This window comes from Penaeus monodon, unplaced genomic scaffold (genome assembly GCF_015228065.2).
Source record: "Penaeus monodon isolate SGIC_2016 unplaced genomic scaffold, NSTDA_Pmon_1 PmonScaffold_8168, whole genome shotgun sequence".
NCBI classification, from domain to species: Eukaryota; Metazoa; Arthropoda; class Malacostraca; order Decapoda; family Penaeidae; genus Penaeus; species Penaeus monodon.
Genome location: NW_023663402.1, coordinates 1 through 14,966, shown reverse-complemented (window position 1 = coordinate 14,966; position 14,966 = coordinate 1). Strand labels below are relative to the sequence as shown.

The following is a 14,966-nucleotide window of genomic DNA, read 5'->3' as shown; positions in this document are numbered from 1 at the left end:
CATCGTTGGGGCTATTTGATAAAGGGGCAAGCCTCATTGCCACTAATAGTGGAGATAAGTTTTCATTACTGGCCATGGTAAGCCTGGATTATGTTGGGGATAAAAACAGTCCACCCCTCAGGGTCCCCTTGAGGGGTAAGGGCTAGATAACTAAATCAGGGGAATACCATGCCCATGGCTCCCTCAGGCCGTTCAGGACTGGCACAAAGACACCCTTTCATCCTTTCAGCACAGCTCTCACACCTTAGGAGGTGGATAGCAGAAGGGTTTGGTGAAGGGACAGAAACGAAAAGTGGGAAGGAAAAAAAAAAAGGCCATGCAAAATTAGTTGAGTCGAGGGCTGAGTCCCAAGGTTGGGGAGTTCCCCATCATTGGGTCCCAGTCTCCGCCTCCTAAGCCCCCCCACGACAACAACGGGCAAGGGATTGGGGGGGAGAGGGTCCGAGAAGTGCTAGCTCTGGTCATTAAAGTTGCAAGTTTGCAGTACATGGCCTAAAAAAAAAAGTTAAAACATGAAATAGAGAAATTTCCTTCTCATATTTTAATTCTGCTAACAAGTATACTTATGTAAAAACTGGTATTCAAAAGCCTTTATGTCCCATGCAAATTTGTTAATTTCGAAACAATCCAATGTGTTTTGTAGAATACAGGCTGTATGCTACATCTGTTTCTGGGACAAATATAGATAAGTGTTTGCAATTTAACTGGAGCATATTTAGCCTCTGGTGAATGTATTAGACAAGTTACAAGATGATTCCTTCCTTGTACTTATTAAACTAATCAAGTTTGCATTTTGAAAATATGTAAATAGGATATACCAAATTAAAGGATAAAGAAACTTCAACTTCCTTGAATATATTCTTATACAAAAGTAACAAAATGAAATTTGATTAACAGAACGTGTACTTCAAAAAATATACATATCTAGGAAACCACAAATTATCACAAGATCTTAATACTGTGAAATTGTGAAAACTTCCTTGCATTTTCACAGTAAACTTTTACTGCTTAATCAGTGGCAATTCCAAAAAGAGAGATCCTTCAACAAAGCCAAGTCATCAACGAAATAACCTTCCATAGTAGTAAAAGATACATGTTTAGCAACATGTTATACAATTCCCATGTAAATTAAAAGCAACAATTCACCTAGATACCAGTCCACTTTTCTAATGATTAACTCACGGAAATTACTGACCTTCATCCATATGTAAAATGACCACTTCTTATAAAGCAAATGTTTCTACTATTAATATCTAAAAATTCAATAAACCACAAGATGTAGGCAATGGTGGATTTAAACTCAAAACAATCACTTAAATGTTTTGGCAGACCTGCCAATGTTAGGAATTCCTTCCCTCCAAAAACCCAAGCTATTAGAAAATTAAGTAAAAGTTAGTAGTACTGTGCAAAAAAGTAAACTAACAAGAAGACACCCTCACCTTCCTACTAGGCAATTATTTCGTAACCAAACATTAAAATGGTCACCCACTGCACGGAGGCCCAACTGCTCCAGCAGATTACAAATTATGAGCGATTTAAAAATCTACGACAATCACCAAGTCATGATAAACAAACAAAAGACAATTGATTACTTTCCCTACTAGAGGAAGGCAGGAAACAAAGCACTCTTTGTTGGCTTAGACTCACCTTCCTCCACGCCCCCACCTTTTAAAAAAGAATGTGAGGACAAAACACTTTGGGGGTGAATTCATTCCTTTGCAGTTAAGACCTTGGGGAGGTGAAAGTCAATTTAAGATAGAAAACCTGGACCAAACTCAATGCTATTGTCAATGGGCCCATCAAAATATTTGTAAATTCCATAAAATAAGACTAAATGTAAACTAGTTCTCTAAAACTGGCCCACATACAAAAAGAGAATCCTATGTTCAAATAAGCAGAATTCAAAACTTGAAAATTTCTTACCATGGCATGAAACACCAACTAAAAACCTAATGGATACTTTCTCCTTTGCTTTTGTGACCGACACAAATAAAAACAAAAAAAAATATAAAAGTGCTTAGGTGTGCTGCACTAAAAATGGCAAGTTCCATCTTAAAATAATATGAAGCTGACTGGCTTCTTCCATACAGCTTTCAGCATGATATATTAAAAACACTTGTGTTATTAATAGTATTTTAGGCAGTAATAAAACCACATTTTGCAAGCCAATAAAAGCTGATGGAATCCTATTCAACCTACTATGAATGCCCTCTTCATAGAGTATCATAATGACAATCACACAGTAAAACATTAAACCAACACCACAATCAACCTGATATATGGCAATAGGTCAACCACCTCAAGTCCATACAAAAATTTCACACCTTAGTCATGGTACAGTCTCTTAAAACACACACCTCTACACCACAAAATATACACCCCCTTTCATTAACCTCAACATATGAGTGGACATGGACCATGAATACACAAATTGCCAATTATTTTGAACTAAAATTAGATGGTATTATCATCAGAATACAAACATTAGTTTAAATAACTCGGCTAAGAGTGGTTTGTGTACGGAGCTTGGAGTTCCTCATGAGAGGCTTGTGGCCACCATGGGCATCCATTGGGTGAGTGAGCTGCCAACATGATCGACAGAAATACTTGAAGCAATTCTCATCTCGACAGAAGTATGGTCCTTGCTGCATCTGACACAGCTGACAGAGAGAGTCAGCCAGATAAGGATCCACCTGTACCTGAAATAGAAACCTAGATAGTAACATTTTTATCCCACACAACCACATTTATACATGCAATAAAATTATCTACATTTAAAAGTTACCTTTTTGGTAAACTTGGGTGTTTTTATCTCAATGAATGCTGCTCTCACTGCCTTTCTATACGACTGCACATTGTTAAAGGTGACTCGGCCAGACCCTATTGGGTATTTGTGCTTGTCTGTATCTATTCCTGTAACAGAAGGAAACCATTCTTATAATTATATTTCTAAACTAAAAAAAACTGTAGATGTCAGTACTGTAATTCTATTTTTTCATATTTGTAAGCCACTCACTACTGTTTAATATACCACAAATAGTATCTTAGGAATTAAAACTTTCCTCATTTGCAAAATACACCTTAAAAGAATATTCATTAATAACCATATTCATTACTGACAACTCAATTTCACCCCATTTTCTATGACAGGCTGATGGTAGTGCATATACAGGTATGGAGTGAACCACACACTTATGTAATGTCCCCTGTAGTTTGTTATGAATTTTGTTACATACAGACAGCTCCACATGTGCTCAGCCTGCAAGGAGTCTAGCAGTATGCACAAGTAACCAGGAAAATGTGTTTTCTTTCTCATACTATTGATATCAATACTGTTATTCTTATTGATGATATGATTATTAATTGTTATTGAGCACTTTCCAAAATTCAAGGAAAAGGGTAAACAGGTGAGACAAATAGGACTACTGACTCACTCCGTGGTGACTAAGCATTTGTAAGGCCATCGGTGTGTCAAGACAAACTTGTATTACAGTGGGTAGAGCATGTATTCTTCCCATCTGTGCCAAGTGGGTTAATTCTCATGTACTGAGCCATGTCTTTTCAGCAACTGTGGCTTTTTTATTTCTAGCTTTGGCCAACCTCTGTACCTCCAAATTTTAGCTGCTGCTCTTATCCTACTGAAACCATGTACCCTCTCCCTCCCCATTACTTTCCTTATAAGCACACATTTCTAATCTCCTAAGAAACTAGACTTCTAGAAACAGTTTATACATGCGTACATCACATGCGTAGTACACATACATACACACACCATGCATATGTACACATACCAAAACATGCAACACACATACGAACACATGCCACACACACATACGAACACATGCACACACACACATACGAACACATGCACACACACACATACGAACACATGCACACACACACATACGAACACATGCACACACACACATACGAACACATGCACACACACACATACGAACACATGCACACACACACATACGAACCCACATGCACACACACACATACGAACACATGCACACACACACATACGAACACATGCAACACACACATACGAACACATGCACACACACACATACGAACACATGCACACACACACATACGAACACATGCCACACACACACAACAACACATCACACACACACCATACGAACACATGCACACACACACACTACGAACACATGCACACACACACATACGAACACATGCACACACACACACACACACGAACACATGCACACACACACACACACGAACACATGCACACACACATACGTACACATGCACACACACATACGTACACATGCACACACACATACGTACACATGCACACACATACGTACACATGCACACACACATACGTACACATGCACACACACATACGTACACATGCACACACGTACATATATATATATACATACACATGCAACCCCTTCTACATTTTTCAAACTGTTAACAGACTGGTGCTACATGGTGTTCATAGGTCTCCATCCCTTTAACTCAATAACAATAGGCATTCATTTCTGCCAAGAGTAACAGAATTCAAATACAGGATGGCAAGTTTCTATTCAATTGTGTAGGCTGAAGTGGGTTATAAGTATGGCTCTGAATAATGTTATTACAGAACCCCTCTTAACCAGACTTAAAAAGCGTTACTTCCTGGAAAACTGCTCATGCTGCAGCCAAAAACAGAGTAAGTTGTAAATTTCCTGCACTTCTAATTTTTCAATGAGCAGATGACTATACATGACTCAGAATGGTATGGGAACAACTTGTCATCACTGGGTTGCCAAATATTACAATGGCTTTTACAAATCAGGCACTATAGTCAGCTAGTCAAATGAATTATCAGAAATATGGATTTTTTTATCTACCATACATTACTTCAGTATACAAAGCTAGTGGGACTTCAAGCCTACTCTGGAAGGCTCTATCCCCCTCAATGACAGCAATGACAATTTATATATGACCAGCTTATTACTTTGCACGAAGCTAGATTTTGACTGAATTGTTCCATTGGCTAAATTTAAAACAAAATGTTATAAAAGAATAATACCTGAATACACAACTCCTCCAAACAGGTCATTCATGATGTTAGCCAATCCCTCTGCACTCAACATTCCATGCAGTGCACCAACAAATACAGTCTTTGCAGGATCCAGTTGATATGATGGACAGCGGACATAGTTGCTATCACTGATCACCCATGGAATTATCTGTACCTGTTTAATAATAATAAAAACAAAACATTAACATTAACATTTAATTGGAAAATTCCAAGATTTCTGTCAGGGCCTTTCTAATAGTTAACCCACTAGCAACAGTTCCTTTGGAGTGCCATACACCCTACCTTCCAGGCAGTATTTATAGTGGCAAGTGGCCTCTGTTGGGGACCTCCGTGTACACCACCCACAGCAGGCAACCTAATCAGGGCATAAGCTCCAGTTTTACATCTCATTAACCCTTTCCCGATGGGTGGCATGTACGTACATGCCAGGGCATGCCTGGACTATCTGCCGGTGGCATGTACGTACATGCCAAGGTGTATGTATAGCCATGCCTTTTTTTTTTTTTTTTTTTTACAATTATGGCAAAATATTTTTTTTTTTGCCACTGAAAATGTGATTAAGTAGTTTTAAACACTCATTTTCCCTATACTATGCATTTCATAAAGGCTTCCCGGGCTTCCGACGTTAGTGTGAAAAAAATTACATCGGTAATCGACAACATTGGCCAGAGATTATATAGTATTCACGAAGTGATAATGTAAAACCACGTGAAAATACCGATAAGTATTTTTGTAAAAAAAAAATCACATATTTATAAAAACACTGTACATAATTATATCTATATGGAAGTAATAATATAAACCTGTAGAAACTAAAGTTTCTTATATAATAACTTGAAAGAAAAAATGCAAAAAAATACAACAAAACCTACAGTTTCAACTCCATGATACCACACACTGCTTATTTTATTCAGACTATGGAGCAAAAAATGATCAACTATGGAGTCTATATAACAACAAAAATATTCCACAGTCTTGATTTATCAGGAAATATGGCAAATAGAGACCTTAGAAAATAATAATACTGAAAATACAACATAGGCTCTTAGTATTACGAAGAAAAGGCAAGGGATGCTGGTATTGGGCATGAGCGGTTGCGCATGCTAGGGTGACGATATGAGCCCCCGGCAGTGGGGCCCAGGCCACTATGAATACTACCCGTTGGGAAAGGGTTAATAGACTTGATTATAAATGTTTATGCTTTTGAGAACCAAACAATATTTTGTGTACTCGTAAAGCTAAAATGCAATCTCAACATTTGTTACAATGGTTGGAAGTCTTAATATAGAGTCCAGACTCTAATAATGCCATGTGCATAATTCTCAGTACCACATTTGCCAAGATATCATGAGGGTAAATCAGTTTCTATAAAAAAAAAAAATTATATACACTATTTTTTTGCATGCACTGTATTTATAAGGCAGCATACCACAACTTGAAGCAGCCTCAAGTACAAAATCCAACATTACAGTCGGCACAGGAGCTCTTGCTACTGCTCCTCCAAACCTGTCCCAAGCATACCTAACATCAGGTTATCTCCAAAATTGCATGCCACTGCTGCCGCTACTGCTGCCGCTGTTGCTGCAGTGTGTGCCTCACTGCAACGGAGGGTCTTGCTGCAGCTCTGCTCCTGGTTGAGAAGGCCCCTTCTCTAAACTCCTCCAAGAGCTCAGAGGCAAGGCCAACTCTGAGGCCTTCTGTGATTCCTCAGATCCCTGGGAACGATGGATGGCACAGGTACTGACAATGGCCATGTCAAAGAGGAAAAAGAAGACCTTCCTCTACCAGACCTTGGAGCAGCAAGTCGTTGGATAGTAACTGGCCATCTGATCACCAACATCGATATGCTGATATTGTAATGTTTTACCACCAACAGTTTATCCCCGTTCATTGCAGTGGTATGGACTGTTGACATTGTTGTGGTCCTTCCACATCAAGGACAGCAACCCCTTCTTGCTGCTGCAGTAATTAATATCACCCTTTCTCCTCGCATTGAGGTTATTCGGCATGAACCTCCTGTTCAGCTGGGCTGAACAGGAGGTTCAGCCCACATTAGTTTTAAGTGACCACAGCAAATGAAAGACTAGGCAATGAATACCAGTTACCCACAATAACTGGTATCCCTTCCCAAGGAAGTTGCCAAACTCCAGTAAGTGAAGTACCCAATCCTCTGCCTACCTGCCTGGCTCCCTTCCTCCTTCCATAGTTTTGCCTTTCGTTTTCATTATTATTTTCTGTCTATGTCTGGCCTCATAACCCTCCTACTCACTATCCTTATAGGACTTAAAAATCCAGGTAAACTGAAGTAGTAACTTCACATCTTTATATGACCTCATGACATAACTAGTGGTTACGTGTGCAATAAGAAAGTCTTCGAAATATCCATGTAGACATAACAGATGTCACCGAGGTCCATTGCATTACATCTCATGCTTGAGACACCCAGTAGACGGCCGGAATCAACAACAGCCCACATGGTCCATTTTCTGGATGTCCCAACGGTGGGACATCTTTTGAGGGTCAACAATTATCTATGCTTAAATGATAAACCATCATAAAATTAAACTAAATTGGTACCCTATCCCAAATTGTAGTAGTGCACATGTCTAAGGACAATCTTAAATCCAGAAATAAAAAAAGTTCTTACCTCCTTCTGACGAATCCGTCTAGATGAAATCTTGTAGTAATAGTTCCCACCAATGCTAAAATCTTGGCTACAAGAGGACAGTAGAGATTTCACCTGTAATTCATTAAATTTACTGAGAAAACAAGACAAGGTGGAATCAAAATAATTAGATCTAGAAATTCAACATTTCACATGCCTGTAATATAGAGGGGGGGGGGGAAGCTGCAGGCTTATCAATATTCTAACTATAGGAAACTGAAAATTTACCTTTATTATTTTACTTTAAAAAACCAAACACAAAACTGTACATGCAAGTAATGTATCTGATATTTTTCAAACTTGAACTTTCATTCTTGATTTTCTGTATCTAATAGTATCATTTCAAAATCTCAAATATTAGTTTTGAGACCATTGAGTCATATTCCAAGACACCCTTTCTCACCTGAAAAATATTTACCTGTGATTACTTTTAACAGTTATCACTATTGAAGTGCTATTTCATACATACATTACATACATACACATATGTATATATATATATAATATATATATATATATATATATAATATATTATATATATATATATATATATATATATATATATATATATATATATATATATAATATATAATTATATATTTTATATAATATTATATATATATATATATTATATATATATATATATATTATATTATATAAATATATATATATATATATATATATATATATATATATATATATATAATATGTGTATGTATGTAATGTATGTATGAAATAGCACTTCAATAGTGATAACTGTTAAAAGTAATCACAGGTAAATATTTTTCAGGTGAGAAAGGGTGTCTTGGAATATGACTCAATGGTCTCAAAACTAATATTTGAGATTTTGAAATGATACTATTAGATACAGAAAATCAAGAATGAAAGTTCAAGTTTGAAAAATATCAGATACATTACTTGCATGTACAGTTTGTGTTTGGTTTTTAAAGTAAAATAATAAAGGTAAATTTTCAGTTTCCTATAGTTAGAATATTGATAAGCCTGCAGCTTCCCCCCCCCCCCTCTATATTACAGGCATGTGAAATGTTGAATTTCTAGATCTAATTATTTTGATTCCACCTTGTCTTGTTTTCTCAGTAAATTTAATGAATTACAGGTGAAATCTCTACTGTCCTCTTGTAGCCAAGATTTTAGCATTGGTGGGAACTATTACTACAAGATTTCATCTAGACGGATTCGTCAGAAGGAGGTAAGAACTTTTTTTATTTCTGGATTTAAGATTGTCCTTAGACATGTGCACTACTACAATTTGGGATAGGGTACCAATTTAGTTTAATTTTATGATGGTTTATCATTTAAGCATAGATAATTGTTGACCCTCAAAAGATGTCCCACCGTTGGGACATCCAGAAAATGGACCATGTGGGCTGTTGTTGATTCCGGCCGTCTACTGGGTGTCTCAAGCATGAGATGTAATGCAATGGACCTCGGTGACATCTGTTATGTCTACATGGATATTTCGAAGACTTTCTTATTGCACACGTAACCACTAGTTATGTCATGAGGTCATATAAAGATGTGAAGTTACTACTTCAGTTTACCTGGATTTTTAAGTCCTATAAGGATAGTGAGTAGGAGGGTTATGAGGCCAGACATAGACAGAAAATAATAATGAAAACGAAAGGCAAAACTATGGAAGGAGGAAGGGAGCCAGGCAGGTAGGCAGAGGATTGGGTACTTCACTTACTGGAGTTTGGCAACTTCCTTGGGAAGGGATACCAGTTATTTGTGGGTAACTGGTATTCATTGCCTAGTCTTTCATTTGCTGTGGTCACTTAAAACTAATGTGGGCTGAACCTCCTGTTCAGCCCAGCTGAACAGGAGGTTCATGCCGAATAACCTCAATGCGAGGAGAAAGGGTGATATTAATTACTGCAGCAGCAAGAAGGGGTTGCTGTCCTTGATGTGGAAGGACCACAACAATGTCAACAGTCCATACCACTGCAATGAACGGGGATAAACTGTTGGTGGTAAAACATTACAATATCAGCATATCGATGTTGGTGATCAGATGGCCAGTTACTATCCAACGACTTGCTGCTCCAAGGTCTGGTAGAGGAAGGTCTTCTTTTTCCTCTTTGACATGGCCATTGTCAGTACCTGTGCCATCCATCGTTCCCAGGGATCTGAGGAATCACAGAAGGCCTCAGAGTTGGCCTTGCCTCTGAGCTCTTGGAGGAGTTTAGAGAAGGGGCCTTCTCAACCAGGAGCAGAGCTGCAGCAAGACCCTCCGTTGCAGTGAGGCACACACTGCAGCAACAGCGGCAGCAGTAGCGGCAGCAGTGGCATGCAATTTTGGAGATAACCTGATGTTAGGTATGCTTGGGACAGGTTTGGAGGAGCAGTAGCAAGAGCTCCTGTGCCGACTGTAATGTTGGATTTTGTACTTGAGGCTGCTTCAAGTTGTGGTATGCTGCCTTATAAATACAGTGCATGCAAAAAAATAGTGTATATAATTTTTTTTTTTTATAGAAACTGATTTACCCTCATGATATCTTGGCAAATGTGGTACTGAGAATTATGCACATGGCATTATTAGAGTCTGGACTCTATATTAAGACTTCCAACCATTGTAACAAATGTTGAGATTGCATTTTAGCTTTACGAGTACACAAAATATTGTTTGGTTCTCAAAAGCATAAACATTTATAATCAAGTCTATTAACCCTTTCCCAACGGGTAGTATTCATAGTGGCCTGGGCCCCACTGCCGGGGGCTCATATCGTCACCCTAGCATGCGCAACCGCTCATGCCCAATACCAGCATCCCTTGCCTTTTCTTCGTAATACTAAGAGCCTATGTTGTATTTTCAGTATTATTATTTTCTAAGGTCTCTATTTGCCATATTTCCTGATAAATCAAGACTGTGGAATATTTTTGTTGTTATATAGACTCCATAGTTGATCATTTTTTGCTCCATAGTCTGAATAAAATAAGCAGTGTGTGGTATCATGGAGTTGAAACTGTAGGTTTTGTTGTATTTTTTTGCATTTTTTCTTTCAAGTTATTATATAAGAAACTTTAGTTTCTACAGGTTTATATTATTACTTCCATATAGATATAATTATGTACAGTGTTTTTATAAATATGTGATTTTTTTTTTACAAAAATACTTATCGGTATTTTCACGTGGTTTTACATTATCACTTCGTGAATACTATATAATCTCTGGCCAATGTTGTCGATTACCGATGTAATTTTTTTCACACTAACGTCGGAAGCCCGGGAAGCCTTTATGAAATGCATAGTATAGGGAAAATGAGTGTTTAAAACTACTTAATCACATTTTCAGTGGCAAAAAAAAAAATATTTTGCCATAATTGTAAAAAAAAAAAAAAAAAAAAAGGCATGGCTATACATACACCTTGGCATGTACGTACATGCCACCGGCAGATAGTCCAGGCATGCCCTGGCATGTACGTACATGCCACCCATCGGGAAAGGGTTAATGAGATGTAAAACTGGAGCTTATGCCCTGATTAGGTTGCCTGCTGTGGGTGGTGTACACGGAGGTCCCCAACAGAGGCCACTTGCCACTATAAATACTGCCTGGAAGGTAGGGTGTATGGCACTCCAAAGGAACTGTTGCTAGTGGGTTAACTATTAGAAAGGCCCTGACAGAAATCTTGGAATTTTCCAATTAAATGTTAATGTTAATGTTTTGTTTTTATTATTATTAAACAGGTACAGATAATTCCATGGGTGATCAGTGATAGCAACTATGTCCGCTGTCCATCATATCAACTGGATCCTGCAAAGACTGTATTTGTTGGTGCACTGCATGGAATGTTGAGTGCAGAGGGATTGGCTAACATCATGAATGACCTGTTTGGAGGAGTTGTGTATTCAGGTATTATTCTTTTATAACATTTTGTTTTAAATTTAGCCAATGGAACAATTCAGTCAAAATCTAGCTTCGTGCAAAGTAATAAGCTGGTCATATATAAATTGTCATTGCTGTCATTGAGGGGGATAGAGCCTTCCAGAGTAGGCTTGAAGTCCCACTAGCTTTGTATACTGAAGTAATGTATGGTAGATAAAAAATCCATATTCTGATAATTCATTTGACTAGCTGACTATAGTGCCTGATTTGTAAAAGCCATTGTAATATTTGGCAACCCAGTGATGACAAGTTGTTCCATTACCATTCTGAGTCATGTATAGTCATCTGCTCATTGAAAAATTAGAAGTGCAGGAAATTTACAACTACTCTGTTTTTGGCTGCAGCATGAGCAGTTTTCCAGAAGTAACGCTTTTTAAGTCTGGTTAAGAGGGTTCTGTAATAACATTATTCAGAGCCATACTTATAACCCACTTCAGCCTACACAATTGAATAGAAACTTGCCATCCTGTATTTGAATTCTGTTACTCTTGGAGAAATGAATGCCTATTGTTATTGAGTTAAAGGGATGGAGACCTATGAACACCATGTAGCACCAGTCTGTTAACAGTTTGAAAATGTAGAAGGGGTTGCATGTGTATATATATATATATGTACTGTAGTGCATGTGTACGTAGTGTGTGTGCATGTGTACGTATGTGTGTGTGTGTATGTGTACGTATGTGTGTGCATGTGTACGTATGTGTGTGTGCATGTGTACGTATGTGTGTGTGCATGTGTACGTATGTGTGTGTGCATGTGTACGTGATGTGTGTGTGCATGTGTTCGTATGTGTGTGTGTGCATGTGTTCGTATGTGTGTGTGTGCATGTGTTCGTATGTGTGTGTGTGCATGTGTTCGTATGTGTGTGTGTGCATGTGTTCGTATGTGTGTGTGTGCATGTGTTCTATGTGGGCTGTGTTCATGTGTGTGTGCATGTGTTCGTATGTGTGTGTGTGCATGTGTTCGTATGTGTGTGTGTGCATGTGTTCGTATGTGTGTGTGTGCATGTGTTCGTATGTGTGTGTGTGCATGTGTTCGTATGTGTGTGTGTGCATGTGTTCGTATGTGTGTGTGTGCATGTGTTCGTATGTGTGTGTGTGCATGTGTTCGTATGTGTGTGTGTGCATGTGTTCGTATGTGTACATATGCATGTGTTCGTATGTGTACATATGCATGTGCTCGTATGTGTGTGTGTGCATGTGTTTGTATGTGTACATATGCATGTGTGTGTGTATGTATGTGTACATACGCATGTGTATGTACGCATGTATAAACTAGTTTCTAGAAGTCTAGTTTCTTAGGAGATTAGAAATGTGTGCTTATAAGGAAAGTAATGGGGAGGGAGAGGGTACATGGTTTCAGTAGGATAAGAGCAGCAGCTAAAATTTGGAGGTACAGAGGTTGGCCAAAGCTAGAAATAAAAAAGCCACAGTTGCTGAAAAGACATGGCTCAGTACATGAGAATTAACCCACTTGGCACAGATGGGAAGAATACATGCTCTACCCACTGTAATACAAGTTTGTCTTGACACACCGATGGCCTTACAAATGCTTAGTCACCACGGAGTGAGTCAGTAGTCCTATTTGTCTCACCTGTTTACCCTTTTCCTTGAATTTTGGAAAGTGCTCAATAACAATTAATAATCATATCATCAATAAGAATAACAGTATTGATATCAATAGTATGAGAAAGAAAACACATTTTCCTGGTTACTTGTGCATACTGCTAGACTCCTTGCAGGCTGAGCACATGTGGAGCTGTCTGTATGTAACAAAATTCATAACAAACTACAGGGGACATTACATAAGTGTGTGGTTCACTCCATACCTGTATATGCACTACCATCAGCCTGTCATAGAAAATGGGGTGAAATTGAGTTGTCAGTAATGAATATGGTTATTAATGAATATTCTTTTAAGGTGTATTTTGCAAATGAGGAAAGTTTTAATTCCTAAGATACTATTTGTGGTATATTAAACAGTAGTGAGTGGCTTACAAATATGAAAAAATAGAATTACAGTACTGACATCTACAGTTTTTTTTAGTTTAGAAATATAATTATAAGAATGGTTTCCTTCTGTTACAGGAATAGATACAGACAAGCACAAATACCCAATAGGGTCTGGCCGAGTCACCTTTAACAATGTGCAGTCGTATAGAAAGGCAGTGAGAGCAGCATTCATTGAGATAAAAACACCCAAGTTTACCAAAAAGGTAACTTTTAAATGTAGATAATTTTATTGCATGTATAAATGTGGTTGTGTGGGATAAAAATGTTACTATCTAGGTTTCTATTTCAGGTACAGGTGGATCCTTATCTGGCTGACTCTCTCTGTCAGCTGTGTCAGATGCAGCAAGGACCATACTTCTGTCGAGATGAGAATTGCTTCAAGTATTTCTGTCGATCATGTTGGCAGCTCACTCACCCAATGGATGCCCATGGTGGCCACAAGCCTCTCATGAGGAACTCCAAGCTCCGTACACAAACCACTCTTAGCCGAGTTATTTAAACTAATGTTTGTATTCTGATGATAATACCATCTAATTTTAGTTCAAAATAATTGGCAATTTGTGTATTCATGGTCCATGTCCACTCATATGTTGAGGTTAATGAAAGGGGGTGTATATTTTGTGGTGTAGAGGTGTGTGTTTTAAGAGACTGTACCATGACTAAGGTGTGAAATTTTTGTATGGACTTGAGGTGGTTGACCTATTGCCATATATCAGGTTGATTGTGGTGTTGGTTTAATGTTTTACTGTGTGATTGTCATTATGATACTCTATGAAGAGGGCATTCATAGTAGGTTGAATAGGATTCCATCAGCTTTTATTGGCTTGCAAAATGTGGTTTTATTACTGCCTAAAATACTATTAATAACACAAGTGTTTTTAATATATCATGCTGAAAGCTGTATGGAAGAAGCCAGTCAGCTTCATATTATTTTAAGATGGAACTTGCCATTTTTAGTGCAGCACACCTAAGCACTTTTATATATTTTTTTTGTTTTTATTTGTGTCGGTCACAAAAGCAAAGGAGAAAGTATCCATTAGGTTTTTAGTTGGTGTTTCATGCCATGGTAAGAAATTTTCAAGTTTTGAATTCTGCTTATTTGAACATAGGATTCTCTTTTTGTATGTGGGCCAGTTTAGAGAACTAGTTTACATTTAGTCTTATTTTATGGAATTTACAAATATTTTGATGGGCCCATTGACAATAGCATTGAGTTTGGTCCAGGTTTTCTATCTTAAATTGACTTTCACCTCCCCAAGGTCTTAACTGCAAGGAATGAATTCACCCCCAAAGTGTTTTGTCCTCACATTCTTTTTAAAA

The 14,966-nt window shown here is 37.8% G+C and overlaps 2 protein-coding genes across 2 annotated transcripts; one reads left to right on the top strand and one right to left on the bottom strand.

Moving 5' to 3' along the window:
* Nucleotides 1-845: 845 nt before the first annotated feature.
* On the bottom strand, nt 846-7,805 carry LOC119571822 (cytoplasmic polyadenylation element-binding protein-like; the record flags this gene model as incomplete). The annotated part of the gene is given in 4 exon segments (XM_037918945.1): nt 846-2,699; nt 2,786-2,913; nt 5,054-5,219; nt 7,713-7,805. Coding segments are annotated over 4 exon segments (597 nt in total), but the record flags the coding sequence as incomplete, so codon positions are not given.
* A 1,042-nt stretch (nt 7,806-8,847) lies between these two features.
* On the top strand, nt 8,848-14,916 carry LOC119571823 (cytoplasmic polyadenylation element-binding protein 1-like; the record flags this gene model as incomplete). Its single annotated transcript, XM_037918946.1, is given in 4 exon segments — nt 8,848-8,940; nt 11,436-11,601; nt 13,722-13,849; nt 13,936-14,916. Coding segments are annotated over 4 exon segments (597 nt in total), but the record flags the coding sequence as incomplete, so codon positions are not given.
* Nucleotides 14,917-14,966: the final 50 nt, after the last annotated feature.